Source organism: Eulemur rufifrons, chromosome 9, assembly GCF_041146395.1.
Source record: "Eulemur rufifrons isolate Redbay chromosome 9, OSU_ERuf_1, whole genome shotgun sequence".
Lineage (NCBI taxonomy): Eukaryota > Metazoa > Chordata > Mammalia > Primates > Lemuridae > Eulemur > Eulemur rufifrons.
Window position 1 is genome coordinate 4,383,651 of NC_090991.1, and position 19,770 is coordinate 4,403,420.

At 48.9% G+C, this 19,770-nt stretch overlaps 1 protein-coding gene across 7 annotated transcripts in view; it reads right to left on the minus strand.

Annotated features, from left to right (window-relative positions):
• Positions 1 to 19,770, minus strand: part of PIGL (phosphatidylinositol glycan anchor biosynthesis class L) — a 42,327-nt gene that overhangs the window by 5,286 nt on the left and 17,271 nt on the right. The window contains exons 3-7 of one of the 7 annotated variants that reach the window (XM_069481893.1): positions 12,819 to 12,909; positions 3,651 to 3,718; positions 1,552 to 1,583; positions 389 to 525; positions 24 to 188 (exon numbers count right to left, since the gene is read on the minus strand). In XM_069481893.1, the coding sequence (XP_069337994.1) occupies positions 183 to 188; positions 389 to 525; positions 1,552 to 1,583; positions 3,651 to 3,718; positions 12,819 to 12,909 (334 nt within the window). In that variant the 3' untranslated portion in view covers positions 24 to 182. The other 6 variants (XM_069481890.1, XM_069481891.1, XM_069481889.1 and 3 more) reach the window with 6 other exon arrangements.

A 19,770-nucleotide genomic window follows, 5' to 3' on the forward strand; every position in this document is an offset into this window, starting at 1 on the left:
ATGTCAACAATAAGGGATTCATGTTTTTTTTTTTGAGACAGAGTCTTACTCTGTCACCTTGGCTAGAGTGCTGTAGTGAGCAGCCTAGCTCACAGCAACCTCAAACTCCTGGGCTCAAGCGATCCTCCCGCCTCAGCCTCCTGAGTAGCTGGGACAACAGGCATGCGCCACCACGCCCATCTTTACTTCTATAATCAGAAACGAAGGCCAAAGTCATTGAAAATCCGTGCCTCCCAAGGTCTAGCCGGCCTGCTCCTCACACCCAGGGACAGACGCTGAGCCGCCGTGGAAGGCCTTCGGTCCGGGCCTCTGCAGGGGCAGGGCTTTGAGGAGCCGGGGTCTGGGGCACAGATCTGAGTCGAGGTGACCAGGAACTTGCCATCCTCACCTTGGCCCGCGCCACTTCTGCGCTGGTGAGCACGAAGAGGACGTCGTGGGAGTGGAGCAGAGACCAGGGCAGGTCCAGGAGGGAGAGGTACTTGCGCAGCAGGTTCACAGACTGCAGCGTGAGCACCGGGCACCCTGCTGGGAGGGGCGGGAGCAGTGAGGAGCCCGGTGGCCCCAGCCAGATTTCCCACCGGGCACCCTCCCGCTCCCCGGTGGCCAGAGCAGGGCAGGCCGTGGCCGCAGGTGGCCTGGTGTCTCCATGGCACCAAAGCTGCTCTTTGCCCAGCGTTCCCGGAGCCAGGAAGAACGAAAGGGCCACCGAGGACCCGGCTGGCTATCTTCTACCCGCCACATGCCCCCGCGAGAAGAGGCTGGTTGCTAGGGGTGGGATCTGGATACCTCAAGGCCAAGGGTAGGTGATGGGGACAGGAATTTCTGCACTGGGACGCCAGAGACCTGGCTGCAGTTCTGTCACTCAAGGACTGACAGACTTGGCAAAGTCCCTTCACCACTCTGAGCCTCAAGTTTTCTGATCTGTAAAATGGTGTTGACAGGGTGAGACCTGCCTGTGTCCCAGGGTTGATAAAAGAATGAAATGGACTAGTCACGTTTTAGGGACCTTACAGCTTGGTGGGCTCAGTCACCCCACGCACAAAGGGCACATCTTACGTTTTCCCTCGAATCATCACATCGCTCCCGTGAGGTATGGCAGACCAGACACTGGCTCAGAGCGGCCAAGCCTGGTGTCGTGCAATGAACGGCAGGTGGGGCCAGACACCTTGGGGGAAGAGTCCTCACGCAAGCACATTGGTCCATCAAGCACCCGTCGGTCATTCACAGCCTGGCTAATTAACTGGGGGATGGGATGTGAGTTCGGGTGGACAGACAGGAAGAATTCCAGAGGTGGAAAAGACCGACCCCTGGAGAGAGGCTGACAGGAGGGGCAAGCCCGGCCTCCCTGGCCGTCGGAGGCAGCCCTGCTGCAGGCACTTGCCTGGGGTGCGGCCTGCCGGGCACCCGAGCTGGGTGAGGAGGGGTGCGACCAGCCTCCTCCTCCCTGCCTCTGCTCGGCCTGGGGCAGCCCTCTGCATGTTTGCAAATTTCTCTCTAGTGAGTTTTTAGAGGGAGACAGTAGCAGCCTTTTGCAAGAGGGACAGGCCTTACCTTCAGGTAACTTCCTTTCTGAGCGCAGGGCCCTGGAGGAGGGAAAGGGCGAGAATGAGAGAGTGAGAATCGTGTGTTCCTTAGGGAACAGGAGGGGCCGTGGTGGAGGCCTGCCCTGCCCGCGGTCCCCTCCACAGGGGCTTCCAGGTGGTTTCTGTCACATAAATCACCACAGAGACTTCCAGGATTCCCTACTTCTGGCTACAGCTGAGGGGGCCAGGTGGGCACCTTGCCCAAGGACAGCCAGTCGGAGGCCGGTCTGTGGCTCACGGTGCCCTGGTCCAAGCTTTGCCCTTAGAGGATGAAGGTGGCTACTTTGGACTCTTTAAAGTTTTTCTCCTGAAATTGTAATGTGAGTATGGTAGGGGAATATTTGAAAGTATTAATGCTATTTCTTCCCTGATATTTCCTTTGTCCTTTCCGACCTCCCCACTCGCCCCCTCTGACAGGAAGGCCATTCTGCACTGGCTGCCTGCAGAGGGGGGACGAGGCGGGCCCAACGGCAGCGAGCTCCAAACCTCTCCCCTGCACTGAGTTTACAAAGCCGGGGCGGAGCGGGACGGGTAGGCAGCCGTTCCCCACAGACACATGCACAGGACGGGGACTCGGGAGCAGGGTTAAGAGCTGAGGAAGAACGACAGACTGTGGAACTGACTGCCTGGCAGGGCCCTGAGAAGCAGAAAAACCTGAGAGAGGGTCCCGGGATCCTGAGAATGAGGCGATGGTCCCGCACTTGGGGCACAGCCCCGGGGCCATTCTGCGTGTGAGGCGGTACCGAGGGGAGGCAGCACTGCAGGCGAGTGCCCCGAGGTCACACTCACAGCCCTTAACGCCACAGAGGACTCTGGGCTGGGAGGGGAGCCCTGGTGACCACACGGTTGGAAAGACCACCCTTGGGCGGCCCCATTTTTCCACATTATCTTCACAAAAGATTGCATCTTGGACTGTGACTGGGGGATGTGTCTTTCCTGAATCTGAAGGGACCTAATGCCATGAGCAACATGTCTCCTTCATAGCTGTGGCCTGTGGCTGGGCCGGAAGCGAACAGTCGTCACAAGAGGGGAGAGCAGTCTGGCCTCCCCTCATCCCACCGTCAGGGACACAGAAGGGCCGTCTGGAGAGACCATGTGGTAATCATTTCCATTAATAGCATCTCCCACTAGGCGAGGTACAGTTCAGGGACAAGACTGCAGGGTCCCCGGGTTGGGCTGGCCTCACATGTCTGACAGAATAACGAGCAGGGAACCAGGATTCCTGGGTCCTGCCACTGCCTCTGCCATCGCTCAGCCCTGTCGTGCCGGGCAAACACTTCACGCCTCAGTAAAAGGAGGTGGTTGGAACTCATGGTTGGCGAGGTCATGTCCAACTTCACATGTCACACTGCTCTAGCCTGGGAGTGTCGGGCATGTTTAGGGGGTTATCAGACAAGTCCTTCCCTTCAGTAGCTAGGACGGCCCCACACCGCTGGCCAGGGGCCCAAGGGAAGCACTTCACTGCAGGACAGGAGACAAGGTCCATGTCTGTGTGACCCTACGTCGTCACTCAGTATTTTGGGGTTCCATTTTGTTTTTACCAGTAAAATGTTGGTAGAATAGGGTGCTAAATATCAGTAGAATACAGTGACTGTGAAGAACAAATGAGATTTCATGTTATCTATCTACCTATCTATCTATCTATATATATACTCCTTTTCCAAAGAAAGATTTGAGCTAGTGAACGAAACCCATAATGGAAGATGACACAGTAAGTCATCTTACAGGAAGTGGAAAGAAGCCAGGCGGCACACTGAGTCACAGAACTCATTCCTCAAAGCCTCGTCCACAGGCCGCAGGGGCTGCAAACGTGGCCCTGAAGCTTTCTGTGGCCACAGCAAAGACCCCATTTTCAGTATCCAGAGGGTAAAAACCATTCGGCTGTTTAGGAGACGGGCATGCCTGCTAGGACTGGAGAGAGACTTCTCAGAGACATGGTGAGAGGTAGTGAGCAACGCGGAAAATCCAGCAGTGACTTTCATGGGGCCCAGAGAACACGAGGGAAAGTGCTTTAGAAACTGGGAACCCCGAGCAAAATGAGCCACCCCCATCACCAGAGAGTCGTACCTCACAGCCGCGTACAGGGCCACGTGGTTGCTGTGGCCGCTGACTCCCCCTGCATCAAAGGTCACCACCTGTGGAGAAACACAGGGTCTCACTCGTGACTGTCTAGTGCTTCTCCACCGCCCGCTCCCGAGCAGCCGTCTCCATTCCCTGGGGAAGGAAAGGAGCGAGCAGAACCCTGAGACTTGTCACACTGGGGCACACCTGAGCTGACTCCCGAGCAGCTTGGTGGCGTGTCACTATTGCTTTGGCTGATTGCGTGGAGACCATTCCTGTGGGTCTGACTGTTTACTCCTGTTCTGACCAGCGGAGCACGTGGAATTCAGGCGCCGCAGAAATGTGGGTTCAGGTATCTTTGTTGCTTATCTGCTTGGCCATTTCTCAGCACGTTCAGTGCTCCTGGCTGGCTCCATGTGAACTCTGTTCATGCACACGTGGCCTGGTTTATTTGGTTTCTTTCCCTCATGCCACACTGAGGGCACAAAAGCTTTGAGGGACAACGTCCACCATGCCCTGCGGTGGAGTTCCTGGAAAAAGCATATTTATTCAGAGACTGCCTGTTTCCATTTTCACAGATTTATCAACATATTTTATTAACCACAAGCTCAGTCTAGGTTCCAACATTTCATTTCTGCACAGATGGATTAAAAGAACCAAAGGATAGTTTAAATAATAATAACAACAACAATAATAAGGATAACTCGAATAATAAAAGAAACCTAAGAAAGCAAGGACTCAGGAAAGAAATAGGATGGTTGGTTAGGGGTGACGGGAAGAGGCAAACTGTCCCCAAGGAAAGAAGGTGACCACACAGCAAGGACAAAGGAACCTGGAACTGGGGTTGGAATGGGCTGGCAAGGGATTCACTCGGTCTGTTTTTAAACTGTAAAACGTGTCAACTTCACAGAAAACCCTGTGTAATAATAAGGGCAGTAACACTGGTTGAGCGGGACCATCCCCACCTTACCCCCGAGCAGGCTGAGGATGCAGAGGCCGCCTTGCCAGTGCCTGGCGGGGCTGCGGGAGAAAGCACCGCGTGCGACTTGGGGGACCTGCACGCTCACCCTGACAGTGGCCAGCGGCCACGTGAGTTTAGACAAGTTGCTTCTCCTGGGGTCTGGGTGGTCTCATCTGTGCGGCAGTGTGGCCTGTGGGCAGCACACACTGGCTAACAGGGTTACCACGGCAGCCACTGATGGGTCCCTAATTGAAAGGACAATAACAGTTAGCTTCGCTGTTCGTGGCACCAAACACGCACACACATTTTTAATAATTCAGAAGACATTTCAGGCTCCTGTCATCGCGCCTCAGTGTTCCACCACGCTGGCCAAGTTAGCAGAAGTGGGGGTAATGGACGAATTCTAACGCCAGGATGCCAGAATTCACTCAAGTCTTCTTCCAATGGTCAGTGTCGTTATATTTCTATCCCAAATCAGATCACTCTTACGAGCTCATCAATGGAGTTCACGTCGGAATAAAAAATGATAATTTTCACGCTTCTACCACTTTCCAAACTCTTTCACGTTCACTTTGTCACGTTGCCCTTTGGGTTCCTGGAAGACTGAACCAGGAACCCGGGAGACGGCTGCGTGTCTTCCTAACTTCCTAACAGATTACCCTGGATCAGTTGGTGAGCCTGACATGACCCCAAAGGTCCTTATAAGAGGGACATAGGAGGGTCGGAGTCAGAGGAGAATGCAATGTGACAACAGAAGCAGAAGGTAGAGTGACACGTTTTGAAGACTGAGGAAGAGGCCACAACCCAAGGCATGCAGGCAGCCAGGAGAGGCTGGAGCTGGCGAGAAAACTGGTTCTCCCTGCGGAGCCTCCAGAAGGGACCAGCTGCCCACGCCCGATCTTAGCTCAGTGAAGCCGATTTTGCACTTCTGCCCTCTGGAACTGTAAAAGCATAACTTTGTGTTGTTTTGAGCCACTAGGTTTGGGCGTTTTGTTACAGCAGCCACAGGAAGCTAATATAGGGAGAAAAACTACCTTGGAGATGAGGTTTGGGACATGGCAATGTCACCAACCTTACAAATCCATCTGATATTTGTCAACTTCCTGCTCACAGAGGCCCTCCACACACCGAACTGTTCAAAACCCATTTTTGTTTACGTCTAAGTAACAACCTTCCTCTTCAGCAACATCCGTGGCTCCAAATACTCCATCACTGGATAGATTTCTAAAGTCATACATATGGATACAAAGAATCATGCACCTCCAAGTTGCAGTCCCCTAGTCCCACCTGGGCTTAATCCTGTCACCCTTCTTCCTCTCGACTGCAGGCTGACCCACCTATAGTCAACTCCTGGCCTTTTGAAGGCTCCACCAGTAGGAAAGATGACGCCCAGCGTATTTATAGTGTGTTGTCCTTGGCAGAACCCTCTCCCATCCTTATCCCATTTGGTTCTTACAAGGATCCTAGGAGACAGGCAGGGCAGACGTTACTAACCCGAAATGACAGTGTAAGAAACTGAGGTCCAGAAACCGAGCCCTTGCCCGAAGTTCACACAAATGGGCCACCCTGGATGCATAAAAACATTTTTAGCTGCTACCCTGTGTCCAAGAGGGTTTCTTGGTGAGAAGGACAATTGCACTTCGTCCACTCTCCACTCCTCTAGGTAGCCTGATAGTTCCAGTCCATGTGAGAAAAGCTCAGGCTTCAGGCTCTGAGACGATCTTTCAGGCTTCCAGGCACAACATCACAATTCTCATGGAACCAAAATGCAACTAAACAGAGAGGTTTTATTTTCCTACCCAAGTCTCCAGAAATAGGGAAATGGCAAAATCAAATCAAATTCATAGAGACTGCATAACAATTATTTATAAAGTAGCTTCAGCTTTTTAAAAAACTTCCAAGTTCTGCCAAAAAGCCAGGTGGGAGTCCCTACTTGTTCCTGTGCCATCCTTACAAGCTGCGCTTTCAAGAAAGAGATCAAGGACATTCCGAATGCCGGCCCTGAGGCTCAGCAAACCTGTCGTGACAATATTGAACTCACTTTCTTGATAAAAGGAAATTAAATGTTTTAGCAAGAGAATTTCAACATAGGATGAAATAAAAACATTTCTTTTTAGAAGATAACTACTTATAACAATTTCCCAGTTCTGGCCACTGAAAAGGTCTAGAAACGATGTTCAGTCTAACAGTGACGAGCGTCCCGAGTGCCCACATCTTGGTTTTAAAAATACCATTTCTCACCGAAAGGAACCAGGGCTCCTTGGGGCGATGGCTGACTCCAGATTGGGGCAGGAAATGTGTCAGATGAACCTGAACATCTTGTCACACGTGAGGACAGCAAGGAAACTACCAAAAGCTACCTGAGCAGTATCAGAAGGACCCAGGAGCTGAGGTGCCCACTGGCAAAATATGGGACAATGTGAGCATCAGTGAAGGAGACTGCAGCCCCTCAAATATGCTTGAATTCTACTAAACATCAATAACGAAAAAAGATCAAAATATTATTATTGTGTTTAAAAGAATTTTTCTTTTTTAGAGATAGGATCTTGCTCTGTCATCCAGGCTGGAGTACAGTGGCATAATCATAGCTCACTGCAGCCTGGAATTCCCTGGGCTCAAGCAATCCTCCTGCCTTAGTCTCCCGAGTAGGTGGGACTACGGGTGGGCACCACCATGCTTGGCTATATTTAAAAATTTTTTTTGTAGAGGTGGGGTCTTGATATGTTGTTCAGGCTGGTTTCAAACTCCTGGCCTCAAGCCATCCTCCTGCCTCAGCCTCCCAAAGTGCTGGGATTACAGGCGTGAGCCACCACACCCAGCCTCAAAATATTATTAGTTGATCACTATGGCGATACTACGCAACCAACTCATTATTTTGAAAGAATCAATTTTTTCTGTCAAGACTATATTGTAGTTGGTATTATGCTCTCCCGCCGAGAGGTACATAAGGAATCAGGCATTTAATTTACCTTCCCTATGCAAATTGTGTCAGTGGATGACTAAAGGGCAGTTGACGGTAAGTTTCTCTTTATAGAAATATTCCGGCTAATAAAAGAAGACATGATAGAAGTGTTACAGCCCTAATGAACTGACGGACTTAGGGACGGATCGTCAATGGCTGCTAACATCACCCAAAGACAGACAACCAGTCATTATGCACCTCATGGTGGGAGAAGGCACCACCTATGACAGAGTCTTGTCAAAAAAAATCTGATCAAGTTCTAAAGTAGATCCAACCACCAATTTATAGGAAATACAGAGGAGAAGGGAGCATGTTAAACTACATCACAGAAGATGCATTCAGCAAAATCCAGACCCTGCGACTCTTCCCAGAACAACCTGGTTTCTTCAACAAATAAATTGCAAGGAAATAAAAAAGATACGTGTAGGGAGGTGGGGCTGGCTATAGATTAAAAGAAAATCTAAAGTCCTATTAACTGATCTTGATTCAAACCATAAAAATAAAACACATTTATGGCATGAGATAATTAGAAATGTAAAATACTGATATTAATAAATTATTAATTTTTTTAGGTGTGATAATGGTGCTACAGTTATGTTAAAAAGAGTCCATGTCTTTTAGAAATGCACACTCAACTATTAAAATATGAAATATGATGCAAGGGATTTGCTTCAAAATAATGCAGGAGGTGGGGGAGGTGAACAGGTGTTTAAATGAAAATAACATTGACTATGATTTGATAATTATTAAGGCTGAGTGATTGGAACAAGGAGGTTCATTAAACTATATTTCTTTACTTTTATTTGCTTGGAATTCCCCATAATGAGAAATTAAAAAAAAAAAAAGAGTTAAAGACTTATAGAAAGCTAATGATACAACAGTGGGCACATTTGTCAAAACCCATAGAACAGAAACACCAAGAGTGAGCCGTGGTGTAAACTATGGACTCTGGGTGATGATGTGTCAAGGCAGGTTTAGGATTGTGCCAATGTCCCACTCTGCTGGCCACGCTGACAGTGGGAGGGGCTGGGTGTGTGGAGAGGGGGTATGAGGGAACTACTTTTTGTTCAGTTTTGCTTTGAACCTGAAACTGCTCTGAAAAATAAAGTCTATTAACAAAAAGTTAATCGCATAACTCAAATACCTGGCTCTGATCCTACTCTGGCCTGCAACGCGATGAGGGCGGGGTGGGGGGACCAAAGTCTCCTCTTATCTCTAACACTAGTCAACCACAGCACCTGGGCAAGTCGCAGAACTTTACCACCAGAGGTTATTTCCACTCGGAATGTCTTGGTTTTCTCATGTGTGAGATCAGGAAAGCAACACCTGCCCTACTTTCCTCTCCGGGTTGAGGTGGAGATAAAAAGAAACCACGTGAAAGTGTTTAAAAGCCGTACCGCAGTACATGCTGGAGCGTCTCCACTCCAAGGCCATTGCCATGGCACGGATGATTATCAGAAGGGTGCCGGGGGCACCCTCGGCTGGGGGATTTGGAGCCACCCGGGAGTTCAGCTCAGTCCCTTCCGAAACTCTCCAAGGCCTTTGTTTCTTCCTCATCCTACATGCTCTTATGCTCTCCCCCTTTCTTTCTGTTGTAAGCAGGTGGAGCTGAATTGTAGCCAGCTCTTCGGACTTCTGCAGATTTGTACACGACAATAACGGCAGCTGTAGTTCTTTACGGCCCCCAATCTTTTTGGCACCAGGGGCCGGTTTCATGGAAGACAATTTTCCACGGCGCGGGGGTGGTGGTGCGGGCAGGCGGAGCTGGGCGGTGCTGCGTGGCCGGGTTTATAGGGGCCGCAGACCAGTACCGGGGGAGGGGGCTGCGGCCCGGCGGTTGGCTGGGGACCGCGGCTTCACAGAACCGCATCCACTTTTCCTTTGTCTAACCTGCAGAAGTCTTTGTTCAAATGAAATCTGGCCCAGACCCCAATAAATCAAAGAGGCAAGCGAGGGCTGCTCTGGCTTTTAGGACATTGGTTCTCACCTGGGGGCGGTTTTGCCGCAGGGACCCCTGGTGGCGTCTGGAGAGATTTTTACTGTCGCGACCGAGGAGGGCGTTGCTACTGACATCTAGTGGGCAGAAGCCAGGGATGCAGCTAAACGCCCTACAGCGCACAGGCCACCCCACGAAGCATCCAGTCCCACCGGGCAGCAGCGTGCTGCCCAGGCGTCCTGCTCCAAGGGAGCAGGGACTAGCGCGTGCGGCCGCCGCTGCACCCCCAGCTCACCGCCGAGACGGAATGTCCTGTAGCGGGTGCCGACAAATACTTGCTTAAGGAAAGGCTGAGGTGGGGGCTTGGGGCCCAGGCTCTAGCCGGCTTGACACCCAGAGTAGACACTACCAAGCCCCTCTGTGGAGGGCGGCTCTGAACTTTTCTAAGCCCTGTCCTGTCTGCCGTTCCGTGTCCCTTATGACGCCCCTGCAGTGAGCCGGGGCGCAGGGCTGGGGCCAGACAGAGCCCAGTTTCCTGCCGTCGCACGGCGCTGATGGCTGCAGAGCGGCTTTGCTTTCGGTCTCCCCGGGCACTGCCCAGGCGAGAGGCTCTCTCCCCAGGCCTGGCTCTTGCTCCCTGCGGGGTCTGCACCGCTGCGCTGCTGCTTCGCCACCTCTCCTTGTGCTGGCGGGACCTCCGGGCTGAATGGAAACCCGCATTAGCTCCGTGGTGGCCCGTTACGGCCACACCGGCCACGGTGTCAGCACAGTCCTATACTTCTACTGTGGCACTAGGTGCAGGCCAGGGAAATCCTTCCCAACCGCACAGCGATAACCTGAGTTTCCTTATCATCAGCAAGTGGGCGCAAGTAATTTGTTCAGTAAAGAGCTCTTTTAAACGATTTCCTTCCTTACAGCACTTACATGGACTCAAGAGTCTCCTGACAGCAAAGGGCCCTTCATCACTCAGGTGAACTTGAGCGGCTCAGCGCAGCAGGAAAGGCGGCAGGCAGGGAGGGGCGGCTGAAAGCTGCAGGCTCTAGCGGGCAGCACCGGGGGCCGCTCTAGTTCTTGGAGACGTAAAGGCGCCAGGCACAGTCCTGGCCCTGCCGACCTTACAGTCTAGGTCATACCACGTGGTCTGCACTTTAAAGGATAAACAGCAACACATGCCTGTGCACGGTACTCTCAGCACCTGCTGTGGGAACCCCAGAGGGAAGGCTTTTTGGAGAAGAAGGTCTTGAGGTGGGCTTGGACCACAAATCGCTTTTCTGAGACCCAAATGTGGGAGGCTCTTCTGAGAGCAGGACTGGCACGCAGAGCTGTCTGTGCCCTGAGGTTCCTCCCATGGATGCTCAGGGCCGAGGCAGCTGCATGGTGGTCTGAGAAAGGGGCCCAGCCCCTCATGAAGGACCAACACACCAGCGTCCAGGACTTAAGGAAGGGTCAGGTCAAAGGCGGCCTTGAATTCCAAGTTTAAAAAGATGAGCTTATCCTATAAGCAGGGGTAACTGGGGAGACCAACAGTTCTTATGCACTCAAGTAGGGGAGGAAAGAGATCATTTGGGGACTGGTCCTAGGAAACCACTACCCTGGGAAACTGGGGTGCCGGGGGCACTCCAGGCTGGCCCTGATGGCCGCTCTGTCCACATGTGTGCGCTGATGAGCCCAGAGGCGCTCTGACAGTGTGGGCTAGGGCAGGAGGGTAAGAGCCAGGGCAAGCCCCAGTCAGCAGGCTGGGCATCCGCCTCCTAAGCCCGTGGATCTAACCCACCGCTGTCATGTCCAGACCCTCGGGAAGGGGAAGTGGGGGAGTGTGGGCCTGCAAACTGCCGGTGACCATTTTTCCGACTGGAAAGAGGAACGAAGCCAACACGCGGAGCAAGATGGAGAAGAGTCCTGGCGGGGTCGGGGCCCTGACGCCCGCCTGTGTCTCAGCCTGTGTGTGATTCAGGGCGAGCCAGTTAGGGGCCTCTTTTTGCCCGTGTGTACTAAGTTTCTGCTGTAGTCTGTCATCAGAAAAAAACAGTCTGATTAATGTATCGGTGAAAATCTGCTCTTAAGAAAGATCTAACAAATCAATTCACTCAGCGAATCTGTCACTGATAAAAGCCTACTATGTTTCCCTGCCAGCAGGATACGTCTTTTCATGAGGATTAATGAAAACTTAAACCAAATGAGTGGGGCCTCAAATGGTGGAATTGTAGGTATTAAGGCAAGAAGGATTATTATTATGCTTTTGTTAGAGGTAGACAGTAAGCCTCTTTGGCAGCTTTAAAGATGACCGTGGGCTAAGTCCAGTCTTGCTGATCCCAGAAGAGCTGGGATGGGTGTCACTAGGCTTGTCCACTTTTACAAGTGGAATCTCTGCTGTTGCTCTAATCGCGACTAAAATTTTCTTCCTGTAATGGGTATGAATTTATTTTTGTGTTTTTCTGGAGTAAAGAAACTGAGGCTTAAAATCCTAGCTTCACCACTTGCCTACCTTGGGCAAGCCGCTCGCTCTCCGGGAAACCTCAATTTCCTCAATGTAAAATGAGAATTATAACAACATTTTCTTCTTCTTCCTCTGCTTCTCCTTCTCCTTCTCCTCCTCCTCCCCCTCCTCCTCCTCCTCCTTCCTCCTCCTTCTTCTTCTTCCTCCTTCTCCTTCTTCTTCCTCTTCCTCCTCCTCTTCTTCTTCTCCTCCTCCTCCTTCTTCTTTCTTCTTCTTCTTTTCTTTTCTTCTTCTTCTTTTAGAGGCAGGGTTTTGCTCTGTCACCCAGGCTGGAGTGCAGTGGTGCGATCATAGCTCATTGCAGCCTCAAACGCCTGGGCTCAAGCGATCCTCCTGCATGAGCCTCCCAAGTAGCTGCAACCACAGGTGTGCACCACCACGCCCCGCTACCATTTACTTCTAAAGTTAAAATGATCCTCCAAATGCGAAAATGCTTGATAAAAGGTGAAGTTCTGCACAAATGAGAGTCACAGTGCAGGCTCCTGGGGACTTGGGTTTCCAGGTGGCAGGACAGAGGTGGGCGTGCAGGGGGTGATTACAAAGGACACAGTTTGGAAAAAACCTCTGCCTCTACCTGAGCAGTGATAATTCAGTTAGTCTCACAAAAGAGCTAAAAGATATTGAAAGGTGTGTCTGTTCCTCAGTAGGTTGAGGGAGAGCACTGGAGTTTGGGCCTCTTTACGGAGCCCGCCTGGAGAAGCACTGGGTGTGGGAGGGGCCACAGGAAAAGTTGCACAAACTGTGTGGTGTGATGTGGACCAGGACCTCGGGCTTCCCATTCAGGGAGGTGTCCCCTTACCAGGTTGATGTCCCCTTACCAGGTTGATGTCATTTGCTTCTACGTGCTGGAGGAGGATGCTGGCCACGAGCTCTGTGTCCCACTGCACTCCTGGGTCATCTGGGAAATCCCTGCAAGGGAGAAGCACGACTTGAACATGTTTTCTCATCAGGCACAACCTTCTCCCTAAGCTCCAGTAGGCTGGTGCCCAGTTTTGTGACAATAATTATATTGGGAGTGGGGGTCCCTACCCTTAAGGTACTCAGATTTCAGTTAAAGAGATAAGATTTACGAACATAAAACAAGTAGAAATCAATGCACAATCCTATATAACGTACTTTTTGAGCTTTGTGTTTGTTGCTGAGGGGAAGAAATAGCATCAATGAGACAAGGCTCTGTCCACAAGTTGCAGAGACAGATGTGTTAACAATCAACTTAAACACAAGGCAGGATGATATGCAGTTTATAAGAATAATAGTAATAGTGCTTTAATAAAAAGTACAAACCTGGGCAACATAGCAAAACTCTCTATCTATAAAAACTAAACTAAACTAAAATAAAACTTAGCCAGGCATGGAGGCATGTGCCTATAGTCCCAGATACTTAGGGGGCTGAGGCCAGAGGATCGCTTGGGCCAGGAGTTTGAGGTTACAGTGAGCTATGATCACGCCACTGCACTCCAGCCTGGGCAACAGACTAGATCCCATCTCTTAAAAAAAAAAAGAAAAAAAACCCTATAAAAGTATGATACTTAACTTAGCCACATGAACACGTTTTGAAGGAGCCTTTCCAGATGAAGTTAAGTAGCTTGCTTGCAAGGTTGTTAGAACTGGACTTGAACCCAGGTTTTCTGACTGCAAAGCCAAGATGCTGTAACTGGGGAGCCAGCTAGGTCCCTCCCCGCCATCAGGAATGGGGCCTGCCACACGTCAGGAGTAGAGTCTCTACCAGAATAATCTGCAAGTTTTCTGTGTCTCCACCTGGCCATTCCACAGGCCCATCTCCTCCCACCTGCTGAAATCCGTCCTGTCCCTTTTTGGCACTTGGATCTATGGTATCAGCTGACATGAGACAGCGGCCTCAATTTGACCCCCTTTTTGGAAAATGTTATTCATAGTCTCATAAACAGATAACCAACTCTCTTTGGTTCAGGTCCTGCGGCACCATCCACAATGCTGCTGAGAGGACATGGACTCTCTACGCTCCTACCAGGGAGGCTGCTGTCACCTCCCTATGGACAAAGGCCATTAACTGACCCTCTTAGGACTTGGGCAAAGGAGAGTCATTGAGGGTTTTTCAGCAGGAAAATGACACCAGCCTCAGCACTAAATAATGCTATTTCCTTCCCTCCATCGGCTCCTCTGCTAACCCCTTAGGCTGCTTCTGCAGAGGACAACTTTGTGCTTTTCCAAGCCCTGAACTGTCAGCCACTCCACGTGGTTCTCACCATGCTCCACAGTGAGCAGGACAGACAGCCCAGCAAGGGGGGAGGGACAGGGAGAGAGGGATGAAGTAGGACCAGGACAAAGTCCAGGCTTGTTTCCTGGAATGGAGCTGAATGTGGTGTGTAAAACTCGACCTGCTGGGCTCAGGTGGCTGAAGGAAAAACAGATATAGGAACCACAGAAAATTCCTTGGAGTGACAATAGCTACATACATACTCCAGTCTTGGGCGGTCCACATAAATGTACCAAGGCGTCGTTTAGAAGGGAACACATCAGCGATATTCGTATGGAACTTCAGCACGTGAGAGAAAGGGGGAGAGTGGTTGGCTAAGCCTGTCAACGCTCGGTTCTAAAGTGCTGAAAGATGAACCCCAAGGAGTGGGAAGCTCCTGGCTGCGCTCCATTTGCCGCCAGAGCACTGGGATCTGCCTTGGAGGGAAGCCCCCTTGGAGCCAGGCTCACAGGAGCAGGGGCTGCCCCGCCCTGACCCACGCGAGGCCAATCATTTGGGGAACTGCGGACTGTAAACATCTGCTCTGTGCGACACATCTGATAAGGCAGCACTGCTTCTGTGACCAAGCCCAGACTTCTTGGTCAGGCATCAAAGTTTTCCCCAACCTACTGCCTGCTTTGCTCCATTTCATTTCTGTTTATTTGAGAGAGCAAATGAGATAAACTGGGTGAGAAAGCATTTATCAACTATAAGAGACGTGCAAATGCCAAAACAGTGGCTGTTACTGCTGCATTAGCCTAATTTAATCACCCCCCCCCCACTTTTTTTTTTTTTGAGACAGGGTCTGGCTCTGTTGCCAAGGCTAGAGTGCAGTGGCATCATCGTAGGTCACAGCAACCTCAAACTCCTGGGCTCAAGTGATCCTCCTGCCTCAGCCTCCTGAGTAGCTGGGACTACAGGTACGCGCCACCACGTCCAGCTAATTTTTCTATTTTTGGTAGAGAGGGGGTCTCACTCTTGCTCAGGCTGGTCTCAAACTCCTGGCCTCAAGCAATTCTCCCTCCTCAGCCTCTCAAAGTGCTAGGATTATAGGTGTGAGCCACTGTGACTGGCTTCAGATTTCCTTATCTTTTAGAGCTGGATAATATTCCATCATGTGTGTATATAAATACAGACATATAGATACAGATATACTACATTTCCTTTATCCATTCATGCATCAACAGACACGTGGGTTGTTTCCATATTGTAGCTGTTAGGAATAGTGAGTGCTTCAGTGATCACGGGAGTGCAGGTGCCTCCTTGAGATCCTGATTTCAGTTCACCTGGGTACGTACCCAGACGTGGGACCGCCGGATCATATGGTGGTTCTATTTTCAGGTTTTTGAGGGACCCCCATACTGTTTTCCATAATGGCTGTACCAATTTGCAATCCCACCAACAGTGTTGAAGAGTTTCCTTTTCTCTCCATCTTCACCAGTGCTTATCATTTGACTTTTGGACCACAGCCATCCTGACAGGCATGAGGTGATTTCTCACTGTGGTTTCAATATGCATTTCCCTGATGAGCAGGGATGGGGAGCTCTTTTTCATACCGCTGTTGGCCATGTGTATGTCTTCTTTGGGAAAATGTCTATCCAGGTCCTTTATTTTTATTTTGACCATGAGAAATTGATTTGGAATCAGCTATTTGGTTTTTGGCCATTAAGTTGTATGAGTTCCTTATATATTATTCCCCTATTGGATACACAATTTGCAAATATTTTCTCCCATTCCTTAGGCTGCCTTTTCATTTTATTGATCTCGTCTTTTGCTGTGCAGAAGCTTTTTAGTTTGATGTAGTCCTACTTGTTCCTTTTTGCTTTTGTTGCCTGTGCTTTTAGAGTTGTAATCATAAAATCATGGCCAAGACAAGTGTCAAGGAGCTTTTGCTCTGTTTCCTTCTAGGGTTTTTATGGTTTAGGTCTTACGTTTAAGTCTTTAATCCATTTTGAGGTCATAAGCAATTTCTAAGTAAATTTAAAATGCTGACCATAGATCATAATTTTTAGGCAGGAGGAGAGCTCTTAGACAGTAAACAGTGTTAGGATGGTCAAAACCAGGCCACTGAAATCCTGTCTCCTTTATTTTACCAGAGCTCAGTCAAGCTCCCAACATTTATGGAGATCTGTTTATATTTTCCAATTTTTCCATTACTGTGTACCTGGCACTTAGAATAGTACCTCACACATAAGAGGCACTTATTAAACATTGTTTTCCCTTATCATTTTGTAGTGTTTTCTTCACTATTTCCCTCAGGCAGCCAAGAGTGGGAGGGATTGTTCGTCGTTGTTAGGAATAATACAGATTACTGATTTTAGGCTAGTGCCATTCAGCAGCTGCTGATTTGTGACCCTAAAAAGGGCTGAGCACATATAGATATTCTCTCCAAAGTTTCCTGTGCCATCTAGCTCTGTCTGTGGTAAAACTCTCATACGACCAGCATTTCCAGAAAGATGAAGACACTGAAGTCAGAAGACAGCGCCTTCTGCTCCAATGCCCCTGGGATCCTCCCTTCTTGTGGCATGCCTGCCTCTGTCCTCCGACAACCTGGGGATCCTCCCTGCTCTTCTTTCTACCCGGTCAAATCTAACACATCTTCTAGGGCCTAGCTTTGGGGCTGCCTCCTCCATGAAGCCTTCTGCAAGGAGTTTGGGGCCAACTGTGAGAGTTAGAAGCACAATCCCCTACACTTCCCTCGCTTCTGACATCAACTGCAAGTTCAGGGGTTCCCCAAACCAGCCTCACACTGAAAGCTGTTTGTTATAAGCATGGTTGCAGTTTATGTCAGTGAAAGGATAAAGAATAAAATCAGCCAAAGGAAGAGACACACAGCGCAGAGTCCAGGAGGGCTCCGCACGCAGAGGATCCATCGTCCTCCCGTGGAATCAGGACGCGGTACTCGCCCATCAGCGTGTGACAGTCCACGAGGACTACTGCCGACCAGGGAAGTTTGCCTGGGCTTTGGCGTCAGAGTGTCTGATGGGGCCCATCATGTAGGCATGACCAACTGACTGACTGACTGGCTGGCTGATCTCAGCCCCCAGGGGACTGACGCTGCAGAGCCCAAGCCCCCACCCTAAACAAAGACACTGGTGTCAGATACGACAGAGATCACCTCCCAGAAGCCAAGGACAAAGGCCAGACTTCTCTTTGGGCAAGGCCAGATTCTTTACTACATACCTTCCTTGTATTTAGGAACCTTCGCTGAACCCCACTGTCAACCGTGACCCTGACCACCCCACTCAATACCCAGTTAGATATAGTATTCTATTATTTTTTGTTTTGTTTTGTATGTCTCCTTATCTAAAGTCAAAATATGAGAATAGGTCTGTGTCTCACTCTTCTATTTCTCATGCAGTTCTTAGTATAATTCAAGTCCCAGAACAATTTATTTAAATAAACAACAACAATAAGCAATTGTGCTTCTCCCATGGGCAAGGCAGTGTGTTGGGTAGTTTCATAAGCACTAGCTGGTTGACAGAAATAGCCTCTACTTGGCTGAGCCAAAGGCAGTTTTACTAGCCTCTGGGGTTGATGCACGCAAGCAAGAGGTCTGGAAGACAGCAACTTTATAAACCAAATTGGGGGGAAAGGGTATGGATTGGGTGGGGAGCAAGGTATCCCAATGGGACCCCTTCTCCTCAATGTAGGAAAACATAAAATTTGATACTGGGAAATGTCAAACAGACAAATGTAGAAAAAACTCCTTTAAGGCCGGGCGCGGTGGCTCACGCCTATAATCCTAGCACTCACAGAGGCCGAAGTGGGCGGATCGTTTGACCTCAGGAGTTCGAGACCAGCCTGAGCAAGAGTGAGACCCCATCTCTACTAAAAATAGAAAGAAACTAGCTGGACAACTAAAAATATATAGAAAATATTAGCCGGGCATGGTGGCATGCTCCTGAAGTCCCAGCTACTTGGGAGGCTGAGGCAGGAGGATCACTTGAGCCCAGGAGTTTGAGGCTACAGTGAGCTATGATTGCACCACTGCACTCCAGCCCAGGTGACAGAGTGAGATCCTGTCTCAAAAAACAAACAACAAACAAAGAAAAAGAACAGTCAACACCAAAATATAACATAGTGAAGTTCTGGAACCTCAAAGACAAAGAAAATCACTTGGTATTGAGGTAGAAAAAATTTTCTACAAAAGAAAAAAAATTACGTTGGTATCAGAAGTCTCCACATTTATTACCAGAAGACAGTGAAGTAATGTGTACAGAGGAAAAGAAAGTATAACATGATAATTTTGTAGCTGCCCAAGTTGTCCTGTAAGTATTAAGACAACAAACAGGTATTCTCAAACATACAAAAATACAGTATCCATGTGCTACTCTTCAAAAATCATATTGGTCAAGGAATTCCTGTCAAGGCGTGAATCAAAACAATGAACTGAGGAACAGATAAACCACAGTAAAACAGACTGATCATACTTTGACCAATTCAACACAATATTAAGATTAAATAGGCCGGGCGCGGTGGCTCACGCCTGTAATCCTAGCACTCTGGGAGGCCGAGGCGGGCGGATCGCTCAAGGTCAGGAGTTCGAGACCAGCCTGAGCAATGAGCGAGACCTCGTCTCTACTAAAAATAGAAAGAAATTATCTGGCCAACTAAAATATATATAGAAAAAAAAAAAAATTAGCCGGGCATGGTGGCGCATGCCTGTAGTCCCAGCTACTCGGGAGGCTGAGGCGGTAGGATCGCTTAAGCCCAGGAGTTTGAGGTTGCTGTGAGCTAGGCTGACGCCACGGCACTCACTCTAGCCTGGGCAACAAAGCGACACTCTGTCTCAAAAAAAAAAAAAAAAAAAAAAAGATTAAATAGCTGTGAGAATCCTAGTTTTTGAAAAGAATATGTCATAAACCTTGACAGGTTTCTGGGAAGAAGTCCAGGTACACTCACTTCCTCCAGGCAGTCGGTAGAAGTGGACAATCTGAAACATGAGCTAACAACAAACACCACCACCACCACCACCACCTCACTAACTGTGATCTCAGGGCCTTTCATTGTCTTTTTTGTTATTTTTGGATAGATTTCTTAGTAACTAATCCACTGTAATTGAATTAGATGGAAACATTTACTGAAGTTTATCTCAAGTTAAAGTTACTCAATTTCACTTCAATTTCTTTTCAAGTAACATTCAATTTGATTTGTTTTATTAACAGTATAGCACCTATGAAATTTTTCCATTTTTCTAAAATTAAGAATTTATCTATATCTTTACGTGCAGATATGCACAGAAATGTTAGCATTGAATATCGACAAAGATTATTTCCAGGTGAGAGGATCTGGATGGTTTTTACCTTCTTTTTATTACTTTTCATAAGTATGTATTATTAAAAATTAATTATTAAAAAACATATGTACAAAATCTGTCTTTTTCCTTTGTTTAATATCACTTTGTTTTTAAAAAACAAATATAAAGGCCAGAAAAAGTGTAAATAATATATTTAAAAATAAATCTAATAAAACTTTTGTTTTACGACTGATGCATACTCACTTTCAAAACTATGGAAAATAAAATGTAAAAAACGTATATACTCCTTTTTAAA